Consider the following 24,005-nt stretch of genomic DNA (forward strand, 5'->3'; position numbering starts at 1 on the left):
GCAAGACAGGAAGCGTGTGATGTAAATAAAGCCGTGAATTACTCCCTAACATGCTCACGGAACGCCCTGAAGCTGGAAAGATGATACACCACAAGCCTTGGGGGGAGATTATACTCGTACACCTTTGCAAAGTTTGAATAATGTAGATTGATAAGGTGGTTGATAATACGAATTTGTTTTCTTATTTTCTTTGTGTGTTATGATATACCTTTAGCCTGAAGGAGAGAGTATACACCCTTGCAGAATAAGCTTTATATACGTTAGTAGAATACCTTCATTATACATATTTTCTGTATTTTGTCTTATGATTTTACAAAATACGCTGTTATTACGAGTTTTCTTTCTTAGTTTGCTTTCTGTTTTATGTTATGGTTTTAGCCTTGATTATCTGACTCTATGTCTTTGCAAATTTAAGTAAATATACGCTTATAAAATAGGTTAATAATACAAATAGTTTTCACTGTTATTTATTTTTCTCTATCGTGTTATACTTTTGACATCGGTTACTTACACTAAAAATAACAGTCAGACAGACAGACAGACAGACAGACAGACAGTTAAATATGCACGTTTTGAAAATATAGGTTAATACGAGTACAGGATGATAAAATGTTACTAGTACGACTTAGTTACTTATTTGCTTTTTGTTTTGTGATATGCCTGTAGCCTCGAGGAGAAAGTGTATAGGCAGATCTAGGTCAATGTACGCTCATGATATAGGTTAACAACATGAACTTAGTTTCTCATTTGTGTTTTGTTTCGTTATACTTTCAACTTTGATTACTTTAGATCAGCGTTTGCCTTTCCCTGCCGTAGCGTCCGCCTGACTTTGGCTGTTATCCGCTTACACACACACTTCAGGTGCATTATTACACAGGGAACTGGTAAATATGCAAGTAGATAAACAAATAAACAAAGAAATGAACGAGCCTACTTTAAAACTGAAATTCACAAAAAAATGAGACGAATATAAATTAACTAGACAGAGAGAGAGAGAGAGAGAGAGAGAGAGAGAGAGAGAGAGAGAGAGAGAGAGAGAGAGATGTTTATGAGATGTTTTTATATTCCTTGCGCTGAAAACTGCCACGGTAAATGTAGCCCCGCATATGCAGCACTTTCCGGCACCCCGTCCATGCCGCACCGAGCGTTGACTCACTGAATTAGACAACACACCTTTGCAAATTCAGGTGAATAATGGTGCTCATTTTCTTACTTTTTTTTTTTATTCGAGTTGTTCTTTGAAAATATACACCTTTGCAGTCATAGATAAATATTACCAACATATTTTATATTAATGTAAATAAAGTAGTACTTTCGCTTCTTGATGAATTGATGAAAAGTGAATATAAATGGAATTATTGGCTGAAATGTGGCGTTGTTCAGGTCTCTCTCTCTCTCTCTCTCTCTCTCTCTCTCTCTCTCTCTCTCTCTCTCTCTCTCTCTCTCTCTCTCTCTCTCTCTCTCTCTCTCTCTCTCATTATTATATTTGGGACATATCTCTTATGGGGACTTTCACTCTCGACAGATGTGTGTGTGTGTGTGTGTGTGTGTGTGTGTGTGTGTGTGTGTGTGTGTTTGTATGTGTGTGTGACATCTTCCTAATAATCATTCTTCGATTTAATATTTTTCTCTTCTCAGTTTACGTACATTCTCTCTCTCTCTCTCTCTCTCTCTCTCTCTCTCTCTCTCTCTCTCTCTCTCTCTCTCTCTCTCTCTCTCTCTCTCTCTCTCTCTCTCTCTCTCTCTCTCTCTCTCTCTCTCAGCACGTTTTCAGTAACTTGTTCCATTGAGGGCAAACTTATTTTTTGTCTGTCTGGCTTCCTGTCTGTCTGTCTGTTTGTCTGTCTGTCTGTCTGTGTCTGTCTGTCTGTTTGTCTGTTAATATTTCTCGTAAAGCCACACCCATGAGGCAAAGAGAGAGAGAGAGAGAGAGAGAGAGAGAGAGAGAGAGAGAGAGAGAGAGAGAGAGAGTTACCATGATGGGAAGTTTTAGGGTAAGAAAGAGAAAGGGAAAGGAGAGAGAGAGAGAGAGAGAGAGAGAGAGAGAGAGAGAGAGAGAGAGAGAGAGAGAGAGAGAGAGAGAGAGAGAGAGAGAGAGAGAGAGAGAGAGAAGTATCATTTCTTTCCCACTCACTTTCAACGCGTGACCCGGCAAGGCCCCTTTTTATGACCCGCTGACCTTGGCTTAGAGAGAGAGAGAGAGAGAGAGAGAGAGAGAGAGAGAGAGAGAGAGAGAGAGAGAGAGAGAGAGAGAGAGAGAGAGAGAATTATCGTAGTGCGAATAACGGAAAACAATCTCTCTCTCTCTCTCTCTCTCTCTCTCTCTCTCTCTCTCTCTCTCTCTCTCTCTCTCTCTCTCTCACGGCCATGACCACAACTAGACTTTTTCCCCGCACGAGTAAAGTTTTGGCACTCATAGAAAACGGAGTGTAAGGGAGACTCTTAAGAAAGGTCAGGTCAGATTAAAAGGTCAATAAAAAAGGTCAACACGGAAACATTTAAGGTGTTTGAAGTTTTTCCATTTATTTTTTTAGCTTTTTTTATGGTTCTGGTCAAGTGTGTGTGTGTGTGTGTGTGTGTGTGTGTGTGTGTGTGTGTGTGTGTGTGTGTGTGTGTGTGTGTGTGTGTGTGTGTGTGTGTGTGTGTGTACCTGCAAGCCTTTCACTCTTAGGTAAGCTGGCTCCTCCTCCTCCTCCTCCTCCTCCAGAATGAGGCAACACTCCTTCCCTCCTTTCCTCCTCCTCCTCCTCCTCCTCCTTCTCCTCCTCCTCCTTCGTATTGTTTATTTATATTTTTTTATGACAAGCAGGTGACAAAAACACGATGAGTCCGATATTTTCACCTGTTATTATACTACTTTCCTTCTTCGTGAATGCTGCGAGGAAAGCGAGACGACGAGGAGAAGCGAGGGAGAAATATATTGTTTGTTTTCATTCTTACTTTTATTCCAAATATCCGAGTCATGCTTAAGTAAGAGAGAGAGAGAGAGAGAGAGAGAGAGAGAGAGAGAGAGAGAGAGAGAGAGAGAGAGAGAGAGAGAGAGAGAGGTAAAATTATCAGGTTTCCGTTTTCTTTAGGTATTATTAGGTTGTCAGATTTGTTTACATAATCCTAATACGATAATTAGATTTATTTAGATAATTTTCATAAGATAATCGTATTTCTTAAGATAATTTCAATACGATTTTCAGATTTCTTTAAGTAACATTAGTACGATAATAAGATCTCTTTAGATACTTTTAATACGGTAATTATATTTCTTGACCTGAATGTACAAAGGCTACAGTGATTACTTTGCAATGAAAAAGTAAATTAGAATAGACAGATAGATGAATAAGTGATGATTATAGTGGTAATAGTAGTAGTAGTAGTAGTAGTAGTAGTAATAGTAGTAGTAATAGTAGTAGTAGTAGTAGTAGTAATAATAATAATAATAATAATAATAATAATAATAATAATAATAATAATAATAATAATAATAATAATATCACCTCAATTAAGCAGTTGAAATGATGAAGTTGTAATAGATCTTCACAGGTGATGTAATTTTTATTCATTCACTCATCTGTGTTGTTATGTAATTATCTATGGATCACGTGACCTCCTTGTGGCGTCTTCTTTAAGTAAAGCTTTGTCTGCTTGTCTTTGTTTATTTTCTTTCTTACTTTCTTGTCATTCCTTTCTTTTTTTATTCCATCTCAGTTTTTTTTATTTCTTTATTATTATTTTTCTTTTTTTCTTTCTTTTAATATCTGCATCTGTTTATGTATTAATCAGTCTATATCTGCATCTGTTTATGTATTAATCAGTCTATCTTTGTCTGTCTTTCGGTCTTTATTTATTTATTTATTTATTTATTTATTCATTCATTTATTTATTTATTTTTTTTATTTATATTCAAAATTCGAGCCACTTTGGCCAGTCTATCTGTCTGCCCGTCTTTTCACATTTCTTTGGCTATACATTTACATATTTCCTTATTTATTTACATATTTAGAAATCAGTTTCGCATAACCAATTAACCAAACTGAGATAAACACATGCATTAGCGCTATTCAGTTAAAGGCACGCCATCAGCCCGAGCAGCGGCTTCTCCCGAGTCATTTCCTGCAGCAGTGTGGCGCCGAACCCACAGGCTCTCACATCCGTATTGGTGCGTCTGACCCGGATCGCTGCTGCTGCTGCTGCTGCTGCTGTTTCCCAGAACGATAAGGGACACAGGAATTAGTGCATCCTGCTTTCACCTATACTAACACTACTACTGCTACTACTATTACTAATACTACTACTACTGCTACTACTACTACTACCACCAATACCATTACCATTATCACCACGACCACCATCACCACCACCACCTCCTCCTCCTCTTCCACTACTACTACTAATAATAATACTAATACCACCACCACCTTCACTACTACTACTACTACTACTACCACAACCACCACCACCACCACCACCACCACCTCCACTACTACTACTACTACTACTACTACTACTACTACTACTACTACTACTACCACCACCACCACCACCACCACCACCACCACCACCACCACCACCACCACCACCACCACTACTACTACTACTACTACTACTACTACTACTACTACTACTACTACTACTCGCCATACACAAATCGTAACAAAAGTCAATTACATAATAACCCAAACGTTTTATAATTCCTATACGACACTTTCAGCTCCTTCAATCCATGTATCCATCTATATATCCTCCTATCTACCTACCTATGTGTCTGTCCAGCCCTCTATTATAAGGTTACCATATCGGCGCAGTCCCATCCCTTCCCTGCGCTGCGCCATGACAACACGAGTCGCCACGAGTGAAAGTCTCGCCGTGGGAAAGTGTGTGTGTGTGTGTGTGTGTGTGTGTGTGTGTGTGTGTGTGTGTGTGTGTGTGTGTGTGTGCGCCACCCATTCGCACACGCCCGACATGTGGTGGTGGTGAAAATATTACGTGTACATATAGAGAATAGGGAAGTGGTGTATGTGTGTGTGTGTGTGTGTGTGTGTGTGTGTGTGTGTGTGTGTGTGTGTGTGTGTGTGTGTGTGTGTACTACAGACGCAAACACTGGAAGGGGAGTGGAATGACGTAAATATAAAGATGGCACTTGTTCGTGATTCATTTGTTTTCATTTCGTCTCATTTGCTTGTTTATTTGTTTATTTATTTATTTATTTATTTATTTTTTTTTTTTTTTGAGTGTGTGGTTATTGTCTTTTCGTGTGCAAATTTGTTTATTTATATGTTTATTTACTGATTCATTTTTGTATTTCTCGTGTTTCTGTATTTCTTTATCCTATGTCAAAACAGAATTCTCTCTCTCTCTCTCTCTCTCTCTCTCTCTCTCTCTCTCTCTCTCTCTCTCTCTCTCTCTCTCTCTCTCTCTCTCTCTCTCTCTCTCTCTCTCTCTCTCTCTCTCTCTCTCTCTCCATATTCATCAAGTACAAACCAGTAAGCAAACAGCAAGAGCAGCTGCCCCTCAACCCTCACCATTCATTCTCGTACCCCGCAGAAGAAAACCTGAAACATCTCCCCCAACCTGTAGTTCCTTAACCCTTTCACTGCTACTAGTCACGTGTTTCCTTATTCGCTGACCACTCTGAGGCATCTTATCTTGTTCCACAGCCACCCCCACACACTGTACTGCCTAGAAATTACGAAATATACTCTCTTTTTAATCCCCTTCTTTCATGTAGATGCTTATAAAGGCCTCGTGCATTGCTCATATTGCTGAAAGGGCTAACACTCTTTGCTCTTCCCCCTGCAGGAGCGATGGGCAGTCCCCTAGGCAGCGAGGAGGCGGGGGCGGTGCTGGGGCCGGATCAGTACGTGTGCACGCTGCCCGCTGAGGTTTGTAAGTTGGCGGAGACCCACTTGATGGAGGAAGACCGAGCGAGGACGTCAGCCATTGTTCAGATGCGTGACTTTATCTCCAGTCATCCCTCGATTACCAAATGCAGGATGGGTAAGACTTGGTGTGGTCTGCTTATTGGGTCTCTCTCTCTCTCTCTCTCTCTCTCTCTCTCTCTCTCTCTCTCTCTCTCTCTCTCTCTCTCTCTCTCTCTCTCTCTCTCTCTCCAACTGTTACCAATACCTCCACCACTTCCAGCGGCCATAACATGCACCACCACCACCACCACTATTACCACCACCATCACCATCTCCTTCTCCCTCAACAGATGGCAACTTTCTTCTGCGGTTCTTGAGGATGAAGAAATTCCGGGTGGAGGAAGCGCAGGAGCAGCTGGAGAAGTACCTGAGGATGCGTCAGGAGCACCCCCAATGGTTCACGAAGCTCAATATTCTCGACCCCACGCTAGACGAGTTAATATCAACGGGGTATTTTTTTGCGCTGCCTGAGAGGGACGAGTCAGGCAGGCGGGTTTTCTTCAGTGTCGGGCGGTGAGTGTGACAGTGTTATGGCACGTATTCTGACCATGCGCCGCACCTCCTCTACTTTCAAAAGACTGTATAGTTGAAGTAGCGAGGGTTTACAAGGGTGTTTTTTACGGTTTTAGTGACAGATCGACAATATTTCTTCATTATTAACAGGTGAAATACTCTTGAAAACCAGCTAATCATTTCTGTGGCCTTTATTTTTAGTCGTGATGAGGATATTATGTTTGATAACTGATCCGTGTTCATAAAGCGCTGTGCTCTCTCAATAAGACTTTTCTAAGCCCACAGAAGTGATTAGCAGGGTTTTCACGAGTGTTTCTCATGTCAGAAATGTGGAAGTCTTGTTCATCTGTCACTAGAATCGCAAAAACACACTTGAAAACCCCTGTACTGTACTGTACCTATCCTTTTGAAGGTGGTCGTGGTGCGTCGCAGAAGCGTTTCAGGATACGGTCCTGGTTTATGCAAAAAAAGATTACACATGTTCTCGTTTATTAACTAAAAATAACCTTGAAAAATATGTACTTCATCTCTCTCTCTCTCTCTCTCTCTCTCTCTCTCTCTCTCTCTCTCTCTCTCTCTCTCTCTCTCTCTCTCTCTCTCTCTCTCTCTCTCTCTCTCTCTCTCTCTCTCCTTAACTTGATACAGATGTAAATCCAGCCTCCCTTCTTATCATAGAGGGTTTCATTGGTATTCCTCAGATTAAGTCACCCATTTTGTAAAGTGTAAACGATCCTGATGTCCGTTATAATAGTACTACTTGGTTTACTTTCTCGTAATTGTGACTCTCCCTAGGTTAATGTGGACTCGGTTACGACTGAAGTGGTTGTGTTGGTTAGCTAGCAAAACAGACAAGGGTGACTGTGGAACCGGCCCTTAGTAGGATAAAAGGGAAGAAATATGTTTATTAATTCTGAAGTTTTTTTCTTGTCCTATTCTTCCAGTTGTCTCATCCTTCGCTGTCTTTCTTTCTCTTTATAAAACGGTGTTCAACGCATGGTTCGCTTATTATGTTTTCTATGGTTCGTGCATCAATATATAGAGTGTGAGCCTTTAAGCACCATATTCCGAGACGCTTCTAGTCTGTATCCCGACTATCAAAAGGTTCTAGTTGAAGTTAGGCACGTTTTCAAGGGTGTTTTTACGGTTCTAGTAACAAATGAGAAACACCCTTGAGAATGCGGGTACTCATCTCTGTGGTCTGAAAATAGTCGTGGTGAGAGCAAAGCCTTTCAGAACACAGGCCTTATATTATAGTATACACCGTCTTTTTCATTGCTTATTCCACGCCAAGCTGTGTTGTTTCGCCTTTATCCCTGCCGTTCATTATTGTTATTTCGTTATTACTGCCATTATTATTTTTTCTCTGTTACTTTCATAATTATTCTTTCGTTGTTATTATCTTTCATTATTATTCTTTTGTTATTATTGTCATTGTTTTTGTTTCGTTATCACTTTCATTATTACTATTTCGTTATTACTGTCTTTCATTGTGATTTTTTCGTTATTACTGGCTTTCATTAAGATTTTTCGTTATTACTGCCTTTAATTATTATTTTTCGTTATTACTCTATTATCCTTTCATTATTACTGCATTTCATTACTATTCATCTTTATAACTATCTTTCAATACCATTCGTTCGTTATTACTTCCATTTTTTTTATTCTTATCTATTTAAATTGCTCTTTTTTTTTTTATTCCCAGTACGCCAAAATTCCTCCTCTCACTGTCCACTCATAACATTTCTCCAACATCTTACTGTCGTGTGTTCCGCGCTATTACCCTCCAGCATCATAATTATTCTTACCTAACGCGAGAGCAACCGTCGCTGAATGAAAGAGCCTTACCGGGTTGCTGCCAGCCGCGAGAATCTGAAGAAACTCTGGATCATGCAATGTTGTAATGGTATAAATATTTGCAATGTGTCTGTCTGCGTGCATTGAGGGTTAAGGCACAGGTGGCGAGACTTGACAGCTGGGGCAATAGAGAATGGGAGCTGTGTGCGCTTTCTTATCTTGTTCCTACATTACTATGGTACCATATTCTGAGCACTCCTACTCCACATCTGCACTACTTTCAAAAGGCTCTACTTGAAGTTGCACGAGTTTCTTAAGGATGTTTTTACGGTTCTAGTGACAGATTAACAAGATTTCTACATTATTAACAGGAGAAACACTCTTGAGAACCCGGCTAATCATTCCTGTGCCCTTTGAAAAGTGTTTCTGAATACGAATTGTGAAACACTGCGCCGTACCTCCACTTCTTCCAAAAAGGCTCTAGTTAAAATTACACAGGTTTTTGAGTGTCTTTTTACAGCTGTAGTGACAGGTTATCAGGATTTTTTACGTCATTAACAGAAGAAACACTCTTGAGAATCCGGTAAATCATCTCTGTGGTCTTTGAAAATACTACTTTCAAAAGGGTCTAGTTGAAGTTACACAGTGTTTTTTTACAGTTCTAGTGACAGATTAACAAGATTTCTACATGATTGACAGGAAAAACAGCCTTAAGAATCTGGCCAGTCATCTCTGCGCCCTTTGAAAATAATCGTGGTGAGAATGAGAGAGCAAAGCGTTTTTGTATACAGGAAGAACACACGTTCTGTCTGTTTCACGTTTTCATTGCGACAGCGCCGAAGTAGAAGGCAGATCTAGCACTATTCATTCTAGTTTCTGCCCTGTCAGATTTTTATTATGAAAAAATTCGTGGGGTCACATCCATCATGCTTTCTTCTCTGCCTGATCTTGCTTCAAATCCCCACATTTTCTGTGAGCAGCTACGTACAATGGTCGCTCTCTGTCTTTTATCACTCCAGTGAGTTAAAACTTACTTCATTAACCTGGTGCAAATTAGACAACCACACAAATGAAGAACAAAGGCTGCAGACCTGCTGACCCGCGGCTGTCTGTGCTACACTACATCATTGTGGTCCATCTGCCGTGCGTGGCCCTGAGTTGATTCCTTGCCAGAACACTGGTATTAGTATATTGGTTAATTATATAATGTGAAAGAAATAAGTATGTGTGAGTTATTAGACTGCACATGCCGGTTAAGAAAGCTGGTGTGGTGGCCCTCTTGGGCACTTCATAGGGACACTGAGACATTGACCTGAAGGTGGGATAAATTCGCCATGAGGCTTACACTGGGAAGCAAACCTCTCAGTCCTCACTGAATTTCACTGAGACAACAGAGTACAACATCTTATACTCGTACATTAGGATCAAACGTTTGTCAGGTTCCAAGATATTTTTGTGAGTCATCTGTATTCTCAAATATTTTGGTGCCGTATCTCAGCTACGTATCAAAAGGTAGCCGCAGATATTGAAGTTTCCAATGGTATTTTTGTTTCTATGAATAGTTTAACAAATATCCCACCTTGTGAATAGGAAGAACACCCATGAGAAACTTATCTATCCTTTTTGTAGCCTTTAAAAATTACCCTTATGACATAGCACGACATTTAAGAGGCCACGTTCCACTGAATGCAAATCAGGATGCTGTGTGTTTGGGTCTTAGAGGCCTCAAGAAACTCCCCCAGTTTCAGACAGTTCTTTTGGTCCTTTTCTTAGAGACTAGCACCTCAGTGGGCCTTTATTCCTTGGCCAGTACCCCTCTTATATAACAACAGTAGAAAAAAAAGGAAGCCAATGTTCAGCCTGCACTCCTCCCTACCAGGCAAGATGGACCCCGCCCGCTTCACGGCGTCGGACCAGATGCGCTCCATGCTGGTGGGGTTTGAGTCCCTGATAGAGGACGAGGAGAACCAGGTGCGTGGTTTCACCTACATTTTTGACGAGAAGGAACTAGGCCTGTCCATCATCACCCTGTGGACTCCCTCTGACGTGTCCAAGGCCTTCCAGTGCTGTGAGGTAAGGGACTCATCCATCAGCCAATTACATTTTTCAAGTTTACCTAGAGATGGGATTAAGTTTAGCTGGACTGGAATAGACAGGTAGCCAACAGAGAAATTCCTCGATAAGTAATGTTTCCTGTAGAGGCTTGGGGACAATGGTAATTTTTCTATGGCTATTTATCGCTAATTACTTTGTATTATATGTCTCGTGTTTATAATTTTCTTTTATTGATGTTTTTATTCATATATTGTTCCAGAATTATTGCCTTTTATTGTGGTAGTGACCTGATCATTGCTATTTTCTTTGTGTGGCAGAAAACCATCCCCATGAGGCACAAAGAGATCCACATTGTGAACCTGCCCAGCACACTGATGGCTGTGTTTGAGTTCGCCAAGACGCTGCTCTCAGACAAAATCAAAAACAGGTTCCAGGTAAATCTTTAGGACAAAACCTCAGGTGATAGAAGAATCCCCTTTGCAAGGTAGTTAAGATCGTATGTAAAACTCAGCCATGGTTACAAGAGACCACTGCTCCTCTGACCAAGCACCATGAAACAGAACTGAATGTACAATTTTGTGACTGCAAGCACTGCACCATAGAGGAACTCAGTTCACCACAGGACCAAAATGAGACAAAGAAGTGAGACACCTTGACATCCCAGAAACAGAGCCAACAAACTTGAGTGGTTCGTAATTACTCCATGTGTGAACTCTCCTCTGCCTTCCAGATGCACAGTGACAACAGCAAGCTGAGGCAGGCTGTGCCTGCAAGACTCCTTCCCAAAGAGTATGGAGGAACCATTCCCTTGGCAGACATGATCCGTAAGTGTGCTGGCTGCATGTAGAGAGAGAGAGAGAGAGAGAGAGAGAGAGAGAGAGAGAGAGAGAAGGTAAAAGTTCAAAATGATGAAGAAAACTTTGGAAGCTGACAATGAAAGGCTTATGGCAGACTTCCCAAACAGTGATAGACTTACAAACACTATACCAAGTATATGTTCAGAGTAGATCCTAAGTTATACATATACAATACGTATGTATTATATACAACATATATAGTTATACAATCAAATCTCGTTGCATGCTTTCCTCTAACACTACTTCCTAACCTAACCTGAACACTAGTACATGCCGTAATGATTCCTGACGCTCCTCTCCCGGCAGAAATGTACAAGAAGGAACTGCTGTCAGTGAGGAGTCGCGTGTTGATGCTGGACCAGATGCACATCGGCAAGAAGCCCAAGAACAAGAGGATTGACAAAGCCCTCACTACAATCCAGCGTAACTTTAAGAAGCTTGATATTGACTAAGGAGCCTCTAGTGTCGCCACCATGGGAGGAAAGGTACAAGTGTGGATCTTGCTGTTAGATTTTAAAGATCCACAAATGCAGAGCAATTTGTAGAAGTTTGTATATTAGGAGCAGTTTGAAGTAATGTCATACTTCACCATAAGATTGACATGGAGAGAAAAGCTTCAAGTGTGGACCTTACATGACAGGCAAGACATATATGAACTGAGGGAGCTATAGCAGTGTAGTAGAAGTGGCACTACACTGTCTAAATAATGATGTCATAACAGGAATGGTGAAGTTATAGCTTCATACTTTTCTGCCAAGCTTGTATTAAAAGGCAGTAAAGATCCATTTAGACTGAGGGAACTGTAGAAGTAGTACAAGGAACATAACAAGAGCATTATTTGAAGAATAGTTAAGTTGTTGCTTGGCTTGAAGGCAGAGGAGATTCATGTACAGACTAACAGGGTGGTGTAAGTATGGTAATAAGAACATTGCACAGTCTAAACAAGCTCATCATGTCATGTATAGTTAAGTCGTAGCTCAACATTTTCTGCCTAGCTTGGATTAAAGGCAGTGGAGTAACACCATCTTAACAGTAGCATCTTGTTGAGGATAAATAACACCATGTATTCTGCCTGGCTTGAGAGAAGGGCAGTGTACAGATAATGATGCTCTACCTTGCCTAGACATTCCATCAGTCATCTACACTGTGTCACCTTTCTCAAATATATAATAGTGCTTTCAAAAGACACTTAAGGTTAGTGCATTAGTGATTCATACCAGGGTTACTTTCACACTCTGCAAGTGTGAATGTGAGCCACAAAGATGAGGTACCAGAGAGACAACCATGATAAACATACAGCAGAACATGGAATTGATTGATTGAGTGGTATCTTGGCATCACAGCAAGGTTACATGGTGCCAGTAGAGTAGGAAAGCAAGGTAGAATATTATAGAATGCCAAAAAGGACATTAGATACAGGGAATATATGAATACAGGTGTAGGACAGGAAGAACAATTATAAAAGGATATTAATCACAGTAAACATAAGAATAAAGTTGTAAAAAACAGGAACAGAAAATTAAATAGGAATTACTGAAGGAAATAAAAAAAAGAATCAACAAAAATAAGAACAATTAGATAAACGTAAGAGTGGAAATGAGTGTGACAGATTCATCAAACTTCCAGCAAGGACTTCACCACCACAACACTCTCCATATTAGGTCCGTATTCTTAAATAATTGGCATCCTACTTCATCTACTTTCAACAGGCTCTGGTGGAAGATATTAGGAATTTTCAAGGATGTTTTCATGACTACTGATAGTTTAATGAGGATTTTGGAATATCTGTGAGAAAACCATCCATGGGAGAGTAGTGTGTTTAAGAATATGGGCCACAGACTTACACTCCATGTCATACTCAGGGCAGATCTCACCTTTAAGGGAGAGTGCCATCCTCAGCCTCAATGTGGCAGCAGTACAGGCACAGGTTTGGTGCACACTATGAGGCTACAGTAGTGTGCTCATGTCCACCTCCTGAAGGCTGGATATTATGTGGTCTTTCATAGAATTAATCAAGAGTAATTGCCTTTGAAATATTGACTAGTGTGTAATTTAATGATATCCCATTGTTACTATAGATCTGTTGACTTTCTGAAGGCAGCAGTTGACTCGCTTACTCATCATGCTTCCTAGTATTCAAACCTTATGTGATTCTTTTTATCTGAACTATAAGCTATATCTGTGACCTGGTTATATATATACAGTACACAAAGACATGAAGAAGTGCGAGATGAATCCAAGTTGATTAAAGAGGAACTGCATGTTTACATAATAAGTTAGTGAAATTTGCATTGACAAATGTTGGTCTTTAGCTTAAGATAAGGAATTTGTTTATTCTTATATTCTCTTACAGAAGGTTTGGGCATCAGATTTAGAGACAACTCAAGGATTGCATCAAATAATTCAGATACAAATGAATGTATGATATATTTCTGTAACCTTACACAATTGTAGAAAATGTATAGTTTAAAAACAACTAAGGTTCAGAATTAACTATGATGTAAGAGTTATTTGGGGATTGTTTTCCTCAAGCACAATGATAACTACAAGATAAAGGGCAACTAAATTTATTTGAATTATGAATTATCTCAGAATCAGAAATTTTAGATTACATATCTTTATCTTTCTCTCTGATGCCTCACATCCCTGGGCACGTCCCTCAAGGGGATGGTCAAGGTAGAAGAGCCTCCACTTCTCCCTACCCAAACACTACACAGATTATCTTACAAATTATATAAAAACCATTCCATAAAACCCCATGTTAAAGAAAAATCTACACTAAGTAATCAGTTATAAATCCTCTAAGTCCCAACAGGATAAATGTTGAGTGCATAGAATTTAATGTAAGGCAGCACAGTGACTGTGCGTCAATAATTCCCGCTGTGTACAGCAGCTGCCCAGTGTGGTGGCTGCACCTCAATGAACTCTAGTCATACATTAAGAGTTCTTCCCATCCCCCAAAAGGCTCGCCGGGGTAGAGCACTCAATACTCGCATGACTCACTCCAGGTTGTGTCATCGCCCTGTACCAGATGTGCAAGTGTGTCACCCGTGTGTAGACTATTTATTACTTTAGTAAAGTGTTGCTGTGTGCACGTTTGTTTTTGCAGGACCATGATGTTTCGGAGGGTTAGTGTATGTATGTGTGTATGCATGTGTGTATGTGACAGTACTGTTATAATAAATAATCCAATTTATCTTTGTAATGTCTTTAACAGCCCATCTTAAGCCTCCTTCAGTTATACCAGATCCATCTGTCAAAGCACAGTAGATGTCATAAGCTTTTCTCCAAAATCACTTCTAATCCGATGATGAAGATTTGAGGAATCACTGCTTGACAACACTTTCATCACAACTCACAATGAAATTATTCACACTATAAAGCAACACTGGGGAATCCTGGAGATGAGGTGACATCTCAAGGTGGTGTAATAGAAATAGATCATGATGCTGGCTATTCATATTTATTTTGAGGTTTACAGATATAGTTGATATTTTGATGTGAATGAAATCCTTCTTCTGAAGCCTCAAACGATAAGATCATATTTTTTTACATCCCATAAACAAGAATATGAGCAATTTTTTGATAAAACAGTAATTAAAACATTCTTTTGCTTTTTGAAATTCAAGATTAAGAAAGAGAAGCTTAATAAAGATAAGTAGTCATATGTGTTCCCTGAGACATGAAAATTTCAAGGATTCTACAAGCAGTTGTTTGAATGCCATGAAAAGCACAGCTTCCATTAACATGACTATTTGGAATGGACTAGAAGAAGCAACTCAGCATCAAACTGAGGGGAAAGCTAGATGAATGTAGATAAAAAGACTGGACCACACATCTACAGTTGAGGTCCTGTATATAATTAGATGACTACTGCTAGTCATACATTATCCTACTTGTGCTGCTCCTGTGTGGGGAGACAGGCACTGCTTCCATGCATAAAAACAAGTGTGCCGTTACACTTTCCCCATCACAGTATGTCGTCCACTCTTCCTTGTGAATGACTTTGTGCAAACATTTCTGCCATCTTCAAGAGTACATATGCACCCATCACACAATCCATTTACATCTATTATGTACAAACTTTGTGAATGAATACAAGAACACAGTGAATCACACCAACACAGCAACACTTAAGACTCAAGTACTTAAATCATAACAAAGTTATATTACCATTCCTAGACAAACCTGACTATTGGGTTTGATGTTACTAATCCCTTTAATACAATCACCCATTAAGAAATAACAATTTAATTGTGTATTATGGTACCACATAACAAATACTTCACTGGATTACCATATTTTTGATCAACAGGAAACAATGAGTGTTAATATACTGTTTTTTATAAGACAAAGTTCCTATCTTGGTCCCACTCTTTTATCTTCTATATCAGACTTCCTACTGTTGTCATGCCCCCTTTGGAGTATGACAAGAACACCAAGAAACTGATCTGAAGGCAGGATAAAGTAGCTAAGAAAGGTCATTACTGGGAACTGTACCTGAATGAACACATGAAATGCAAAAGTTACTTTATCACTCAAGCAATGGGAGATTACTAAGACCCCAATGATATCTGGTTAGCCTTGACTGTTCTTGCCACAACACCAGTAACTTCCATAACTTTCACTTGACTGTTCACACTATAATTCACCTTCCCTGTCCATTACCATCTTAGACAACAGTACCACAACATACTCCAGGCACCAAGTTACACATGACAAAGCTAAATCAACAGCCATTATTACACCAATGCAATATGGAGAGAGAGAGAGAGAGAGAGAGAGAGAGAGAGAGAGAGAGAGAGAAACTAATATATAAAATATCAAATAGTGCAAATATTAATAAAAGTGAATATTTACATACACTAAATAAACATTCACAGCATCCACAACTTTCACGCGACATATCTCACATAATAACAGCAACACACATTCTTTCAAGCACTCATATTCCTTATACCACAAATGTGACAGTTACCTTACAACACATTTTAGGTCCCACAACATATTTTTTCACCAGCAAAATATACAAACACTTCAAGACTGCTGTTGCATATCTCTACATATAACTTCATAAACTGTCAGGCAGCAGCTTCATAACCTATTCTATGGTTGGCTGAACTAGAAACTGAAAATTGTTCATGATAAAATATAATAAATGCTTCTGATAAATATAATAAATAACACTACAACAAAGAGGATGAAAAAAGGTTATAAATGAACATATTAGTGGGACTGCATGTCAGTGAGGAGATAGCTTGAGAAGTGGTCATGAGCAGAGATGAGGAGTGTGTGGTGAGGAGACTGCTGGAGACACTAAGCAAGGAGGGAGAGACCAGAGAGAAAGAAGGTTTAGGATGAATTGAAGGAAGACATGCAGATGAGAGGTATACCAGAAGAGAATGCAGAAGACATAGGTAGTAAAGACAGATAAATAGTAGAAACAGTTTGTGTACTGCAGTTACACAAACACAAATTCCTTTACAGCTTACACAGGTGATGCTGACTCAATACATATTGTTCACTGTATGACATAGGTAGTTTTCATTAAAATAAATTATAATAAAAACACAGACCCAAATGTTAATACTGTCTGAATGTGAAAAGAATATCTGCATTAAGAAGCCTTTTTTAACATGATACAGGTATACACTATTATACTATGTTCATAATGGCACAGCAACAAAAACTTACTCTAGGAATGCCAAGTGTTCACTTATTGCATCAAACAAGAAAGACATACAAATGAACACCAGATTCCCACGTGAAACAATAAATCACAACCACAAATAAACATAAGATGGAAAATAAATTACAAAACTATATATTACACTTCCCTTGAGACATTATGAATTTAATGGACCCAAACTTGTTCTATACACACACACACACACACACACACACACACACACACACACACACACACACACTGGTTGCTATGAGTTCTACACTCTATAGGGAAATGACTGACTGAGTGACCAGCAGACGACCATAGATGAATTACACACACACACACACACACACACACACACACACACACACACACACACACCAGCTCACTTCATCACCACACACACACACACACACACACACACATCTGTGCCTTACTGCTCACTGCTTCACCACCAGGCGGCGGCGGCCCATCAGGACAGCAAAGACAGCAGCAGCAATTTTCTCATAGCACACGAACATGAGGGCCGCAGCCAGCACTGTCTGCAGCAACTTGGCCTCCAGCCCCTTGAACAGTCCCTTGGGTCCCTGCAGTCTGAAGTAAAAACAACACCATTAATCATGTGTATTATAAGTCAGGCAGACACATGGCCACACATGATTTTCTGATCAGCATATAAATATAATTGTAAATATGTGTTGCATGGTTGTCATACTCACTTCAGGATGTACAACATGAGAGTGATGACGCCAGCGTTCTGTGGAAGCCCCTCATAGCTGTGGCCATGCTGTAGGGAGGCAAGGAGAGAGAAAAATTAGCAACAGGAAACAAGTTTGATTTTACGGCAAAACACAGAAACAAACTTTACATTTAGCATCACAAGTAACTTTTCAAATAATAACAATGACCTATACACCAAACCAAAATCTCCCTTGGAAAGTGATAGTCAAGACATTGTATCCACAAACACAAATACACATAGAATTAAAGACTAGATATTTAAATAATGTAAGAAATTTAACTTCTCATGTATGAGTACTGACATCTGAGATTAAGTAATGTGTCAGAGGCTGTGAGTAAGGAAGATTTTATGACTTCAAGACCAAATTAGATAAATGCAGAATTATGGAGACAAGACAAACCAACCTGGACTCAAATCCTGTATACAAATGTGAACATACACCCAACACACACACACATACCCTTTGCTTGGCCTGCACCAGCTGAATGGGGTAGGTGAGCACAGTAGCCACAGTCTTGGCCACCGCCCCCACCAGGAACACAGTGGAGGAGCTGAGCTGCTGGCCGCCAGACACCCTCATGGCCTGCCGCTTGGCCGCCTCGTACACCATGAACTGGATGGCTGGGTTGACAGTCAGGACCAGGGAGGACGTAGCACCTGACCAAAGACCTGCGAGACCCTCCTCACGCCACACTCGCCTCACCCCATCTGTAAACAGAAGAATGCCTCTAGGAGTGAACATGAAAACATGCAGGAGGTGGAGAAGGAAGTAGGTAAGCAGGTTGAACATTAATGCTTTCCTTTATGACTAACCATTCTGTGACATCTTTTCTTGTTCTACAGCTACCTCTAAACATTGTACCTGCTAGAAATTACAAAATGTAGTATTATTTACCTCCTTTTCCTTGTACATGCTTACAAAGACTCCATACATTGTTTCTAGGGTCAAGAAGTGGAGGAACTAAAGAGGGATGAGCATAACACTTGGGAAGCCATAAGAAGCCAATCGCCCTACACATAGCAATCCCAGTATGGTGGGTCCTACTACTAAACATTCATTATTAAATGACAAAAAACTAAACATTAATAAGTTGGAGGAGTATTTATCACACTTTAATATCTTAGTGTGTAAGGATGTCCAAGAATACTGCAACTGAGATGACATTATTGATCTATACACCTGGGTAACATCCCAACAAGAGAAAAAATTCAAGAACCCCATTGAGTACTCAGAAATTAACAAGTTAACAGAATTCTTTGGCCTTCAACACCCTGAAAATTTTCAACATTGTTTATTGGTAGAAAAACAGCAATAAGCACAAAACTCCCCACTGACTACCAGTGTCCTCAACATTTCTAGACAGAGAGAAATAGACAGAACACTATTCAAGGACCTTCAACATCCAGGAACTTTTCAACAATCATTACATTGGACAGAAACTGACTGGGTACATCAGAGGAAACAATTGCCCTGCCAACCCTCTCCTGGCAGCCAAGACCTACCCAGCATCCCCTTGTAGTGGTGGTTGGTGGAGGCGGCGTTGGGGGTGGTGGGTGGCTTGCGGCGGTGCACACCCTGCATCTTCAGCCTGGTGTTCACAACCCACAGTGGGTTTGTCACCATCACGTTGACAGAACCTGTGGGGGGAATCGTAATCTGATCACCAAGTAACACCAACAGGCTATCACAACTGCAGCCCAGTATGTTGATGATCTCAAATACCTACAGAACACACAGGATGAATGAAAGCAACTATTCAACAGATAAATATATTCATGAGCCTTAAAAATCTATACAAAGCATACAGGAACCAAAGTATTCAATACCTCAGTATATTAATTAAAACCCTGCAAACCAGAGCACAAAATAGCCAGGACACAAAAGACTGGGATTCTATTACTGCAAGTCGGTGTTCAGCATCCCAACACTCACCAGCCACCATTGCCAGCAGCAGGTCCCTGATGGCTGCCTGCTCCTTGTTGGCCACACGCTTCAGGCCATGGAAGGTGTAGAAATAGACAAAGTTGGAGCAGTAGAGTGACTCAATGACTGGCAGCAGCCCTCGGTACAGGCCAACTCTGAATGGACGGTTAGGAGACGGTTACTGCTGCTTCTGACACAAATACTACTACGGCCATCAATGTTGCTACTATTACTATTGCTACTACATCTGCTGCCTTTATTGCTGCTGTTCCTACTGTTTTAATTTATGGTCATTAAACTGCATCAAAAATATTTCAATAGAAAATCCAAGCTACCATTGCCACTACTACTACTACTACTACTCTCTCTCTCTCTCTCTCTCTCTCTCTCTCTCTCTCTCTCTCTCTCTCTCTCACTTACAATCCTTCTTCATGGTAAATCTCAATCATCTGGGTGAAGGTGTTCTTGCTTGCCCTTCCTTCCTCCACTGAAAAAAAAAATCAACTTTGAACAAAAACTGACACAACACAAGAATACCACACAGCTTTTTAACATTACTTCCACCAATCAAGCCACAGGTATGTCAGTACTGGAGTGTCAGCACAGGTGTTGAGTGTGGGAGCAACACACCTCATACTCACACTGAAGTCTGGTGCGCACTGTGTCCAACGGGAAGAAGGTCGCCATGGCCACTGCTGACCCCTGCAACACACCACACACCCTGTAATGCATGCACACACACGCACACACACACCAAAGCATCAAGGCAGGCATAATAATTTCAGACTGGGGAAACTTAAACATAGCTGCAGAAAATAATAAAATATATAATCCAGAAAGGCACAAAGTAGAGTAGTGAGGGTTATACATAGCTAGAAAAAAATAAAAAATAAATAAATAAATAAATAATAATAATAATAATAATAATAATAATAATAATAAATAAATAAAAAAATAATAAATAATAAAAATAACAATAAAATAATAATAATAATAATAATGATAATAATAATAATAATAATAATAATAACAATAATAATAACTAATAATAATAATAATAATAATCAAGACAGACAAAGTAAGGTAATGGAGATTATATAAATAGGTGTAGGGAAAAATAAAGATGAAATAACCTATGAGGAAACATTAAATAAGGCAATGGTGTGGAGGAAAATCATAAAAAATAACTTGAGAAGACGATAAAATACAACAATAATAATGATGATGATGATGATGATGATGATGATGATAATAATAAATAAATAAATAAAGTACTCAAAGTTATAAACAGACGTAAGAAAAATACCCAGGGGAGACGAAAGAGCAGGTAAGGTAGTCAGACCAGAGAATCTTATTATAAGCTCTCACATCAACTTTTTTTTTTTTTATGTAGGAAGGACACTGGCCAAGGGCAACAAAAATCCAATAGAAAAATATGCCCACTGAAATGCCAGTCCCATAAAAGGGTCAAAGCAGTGGTCAAAAATTGATGAATAAGTGTCTTGAAACCTCCCTCTTGAAGGAATTCAAGTCATAGGAAGGTGGAAATACAGAAGCAAGCAGGGAGTTCCAGAGTTTACCAGAGAAAGGGATGAATGATTGAGAATACTGGTTAACTCTTGCGTTAGAGAGGTGGACAGAATAGGGTGAACACAATAATGCATCAACTCACACATCCCCCGGCAATGGCATGAACTAAAGAGCTGTAGGAGAAGAGACCGGTTCCTTGCTTCCCCATGATGCCTTCTTCTTCTCCTCACGTCGTCTTGAGGCCGTATACTCTTCCTCCTGTCTTCTCAGCGCTCTGTACTGTTCCTCCTGTCCCCCTTCTCTCTTCTTTCGCTATAGTTTACCTGCACTTCACCACAGCAGCCGACACAGCAACACGTTTGATGGTTGTGGCGGGAAATGACACTGCTAATCTTGTATATTGTTTTCTTCGTTTCAGTTATATTCGTGTTTTATTGCAGATTTACTCCCGCCTCACTCCAGCAGACGAGTGTACTTAGTCACGTGAGGTTACAGTGTATTTTTCATTATTAATTTAGTGTTTTTCTTTCCCTCCTTCCGGCTGTGTTTAGGTGAAGGTGGAGACGGAACTGGTCTGCAGTGCTGCCAACTGCTCCACCTGCTGCCTTCATAACAGCAGATAACAACATAAAGTTATCTTTATTCTCTTTTCTATCATTTTTTATTATTTATTATAATTTTCAAGGTGAAGTGATGATAGTAATGTTCTGCAGGGTTGCCAATTGTACTTACTGCTTAAATAAAATCAAATAACAACAATAATATGAACCTTATTATTTCTTTTCTTTTCTTTTCTTTTCTTTTCTTTTCTTTATTCTTTCTTCCTTCCTTTTTATTTGTGTAAAAAATGTTTTGCATTTAACTCAAACTACATAATCAGACATTCATTAACATAACAACCACATAGACTTTATAGAATTCAATTTCTGCCTTTTAGTTAAACAGTACCCATATTATCAGAACTGTAACTTCAGCATCACTGTGTGTCGGTGGAAGGTAATTATGAAGGAAATGATTCTCAAACACGGTATTATCTGGAATAAGTACAGTAATATTTCATCAGGAGGCTTGCAGAGATTAAATTGCTTAGCTAAAGTTGATAAATAGACATGCATCAGTCACGTGTAAGCCTAGAGATATGTAATGGGTTTCTTCCAGCTTCCCTTATCTATCTTTGAATTATTATTATTATTATTATTATTATTATTATTATTATTATTATTATTATTATTATTATTATTGTTATTATTATTATTATCATGATTATTATTATTACTATTGCTACTGTTGTTGTTGTTTACTCATTTCAGTACCCAGTTCCTTCATTCTATCCTCCATCACTATTGCCTAACCTCCTACTTTGCTCCCTCCTGCTCCTCCTCCTCCTCCTCCTCCTTGCTCTCCTACACTCATCCTGTGACTCCCACGCTCACCTCACATCCTCTCTCTCTCTCTCTCTCTCTCTCTCTCTCTCTCTCTCTCTCTTTCCGTATCACATTCATATTCTATTATCTCTTGTATTATTTGTTCTCCAAAAATAGTCTTCCCAAAAATGTTATATTGGGTTTCATGGCAATTCTCTACGACTCAGTCCACCCGCATCATTTTCAATAAGCATTTATTTTATCCAGACCTTGTTTTCTCTCTATCTAGATCTCATTTACATATATCGTTTTTTCTCTTGGGGGCGTGCCGTTCATTATGTCTTCAATTATTCATCTCTAAGCTCTCTACTGCGCAGTGAGGTGTTAGAATCTTTCTAACTTATCATTTTCCTACATTTATCGCTCAGTGATTGTTGATATTGTTAACTGTTCTATCTTGCGTCTTTTGAGGTGTTGCAAACAGTGGTTTTTCTCACTATTACATTAGTTTCGTATGCTTTATTTTTGTTTCTTCTCAGCCCCGTACAATTCAGTGTCTGTGCAGTGAGACAGGTCTGCGGGTTTTTGTCTGTATTATTAGATATATTAGAAGATGGTTATTAGTTATTGATGCCTCATACGCAGATATTCAATAATGGTCCCTTTAACTCTGTTTTGTAGCCCCGTTCAAAGTATTTATCCATATCAAGAAAGCATTCGACCGGTACAGTTTTCTATTGAACTTTTATGTAACCATAACACTACTAATTATGTAATAATATAATATAAGTCATAATTAAATTTCATGTTCTTTTCAGTCATTTTAAGTGTAAAATAACACAGTCTTAGAACAGCCAAATTAAGTTATTTGTGTTAAAAATGTACCTTATTCATGCGTTATTAAAGAAATACTGATGAAAAACATCATATTAAATTAGTTGCGTTATTTTGGTTTCATTATAGGGACAAAACAATAAGACTGGAATAAATAAGCTACAGCGAGGCAGAGGCGTGTACGAATGCGCCCAGTGCGGGAGTGGGAGGCTTTTGTTGTGATTCCTTCCTTATTTTGGGTCATTTCTTTCTGGCGTGCTCCCCGCAGCCCGCATCACCCACAACACCTACTATGAACTGTGAAACATGTTTAAGAAGAACGCCACATCGTCAGACGTGAAGAAGAGCCTCAGTAAATGCCTGGACAGCAAGCGAGATACGCCCACCAGACTTAGGCATCTGCGAACCGTCTTGGGTGAGAACTCTGCTATCCCTCTCATTCCTGCCCCTCTCCTCCCTTATTTGCCGTTGACGCGAGTTGCCCGTTAGTACTCACGCCCCGCTACGTCCTTCAGTGTGGCATTGTCGCCTCGTTGTGGGTGACATTTGAGGCATTTTTTCGTGGGGTGCACCTGTCAACTTTCATTAGCGGGTGTTGCTGTGGTGCTCCTCGTTAACCATCGCCCGTAGTGGTGTTGCGGTTTGTGGTGTTTAGTTTGCTTGGTGTTAATGATATTTTCGTGGTAGATAGTTGATATGTTTTGTGGTATTTTGGATGATGTTAAAAGTGGTTAAGTACTAATTATTAAGTGTTTTTTAGTAGGTAGGTAATTATTAGTCTGTTGTTTAAGGCATTTTAGCAGAAT

At 39.5% G+C, this 24,005-nt stretch overlaps 3 protein-coding genes across 5 annotated transcripts in view; 2 read left to right on the forward strand and 1 right to left on the reverse strand.

Moving 5' to 3' along the window:
• LOC135091905 (clavesin-2-like) overlaps window positions 1–14,330 on the forward strand; it is a 24,611-nt gene extending 10,281 nt beyond the window's left edge. Inside the window, exons 2-7 of the mRNA XM_063989968.1 lie at window positions 5,794–5,991; window positions 6,206–6,420; window positions 9,996–10,295; window positions 10,595–10,711; window positions 11,008–11,101; window positions 11,441–14,330. Coding sequence (XP_063846038.1) covers window positions 5,799–5,991; window positions 6,206–6,420; window positions 9,996–10,295; window positions 10,595–10,711; window positions 11,008–11,101; window positions 11,441–11,586 — 1,065 coding nt within the window. The 5' untranslated portion in view covers window positions 5,794–5,798 and the 3' untranslated portion in view covers window positions 11,587–14,330. The remainder of the gene's footprint in view (window positions 1–5,793; window positions 5,992–6,205; window positions 6,421–9,995; window positions 10,296–10,594; window positions 10,712–11,007; window positions 11,102–11,440) is intronic.
• A 251-nt stretch (window positions 14,331–14,581) lies between these two features.
• Window positions 14,582–21,579, reverse strand: LOC135091654 (peroxisomal membrane protein PMP34-like). 2 transcript variants are annotated; one of them, XM_063989466.1, is made up of 8 exons: window positions 21,144–21,578; window positions 20,113–20,173; window positions 19,892–19,958; window positions 19,481–19,626; window positions 19,051–19,185; window positions 18,008–18,255; window positions 17,525–17,592; window positions 14,582–17,399 (listed from the first exon to the last, which is right to left on the reverse strand). In XM_063989466.1, exons 1-8 carry the CDS (start codon window positions 21,207–21,209, stop codon window positions 17,246–17,248), a joined length of 945 nt encoding a protein of 314 aa, XP_063845536.1. In that variant the 5' UTR covers window positions 21,210–21,578; the 3' UTR covers window positions 14,582–17,245. The 2 variants fall into 2 exon arrangements, with proteins under 2 accessions (XP_063845536.1, XP_063845537.1); XM_063989467.1 differs by having other exon boundaries at window positions 16,995–17,399; window positions 20,113–20,192; window positions 21,144–21,579.
• A 1,789-nt stretch (window positions 21,580–23,368) lies between these two features.
• The window catches only part of LOC135091655 (ral GTPase-activating protein subunit alpha-2-like), a 34,357-nt gene continuing 33,720 nt past the window's right edge, over window positions 23,369–24,005 (forward strand). For both annotated transcript variants that reach the window (XM_063989469.1, XM_063989470.1), the window contains exon 1: window positions 23,369–23,614. In XM_063989469.1, coding sequence (XP_063845539.1) covers window positions 23,506–23,614 — 109 coding nt within the window. In that variant the 5' untranslated portion in view covers window positions 23,369–23,505. The remainder of the gene's footprint in view (window positions 23,615–24,005) is intronic.

Source organism: Scylla paramamosain, chromosome 38 (genome assembly GCF_035594125.1).
Source record: "Scylla paramamosain isolate STU-SP2022 chromosome 38, ASM3559412v1, whole genome shotgun sequence".
NCBI lineage: Eukaryota > Metazoa > Arthropoda > Malacostraca > Decapoda > Portunidae > Scylla > Scylla paramamosain.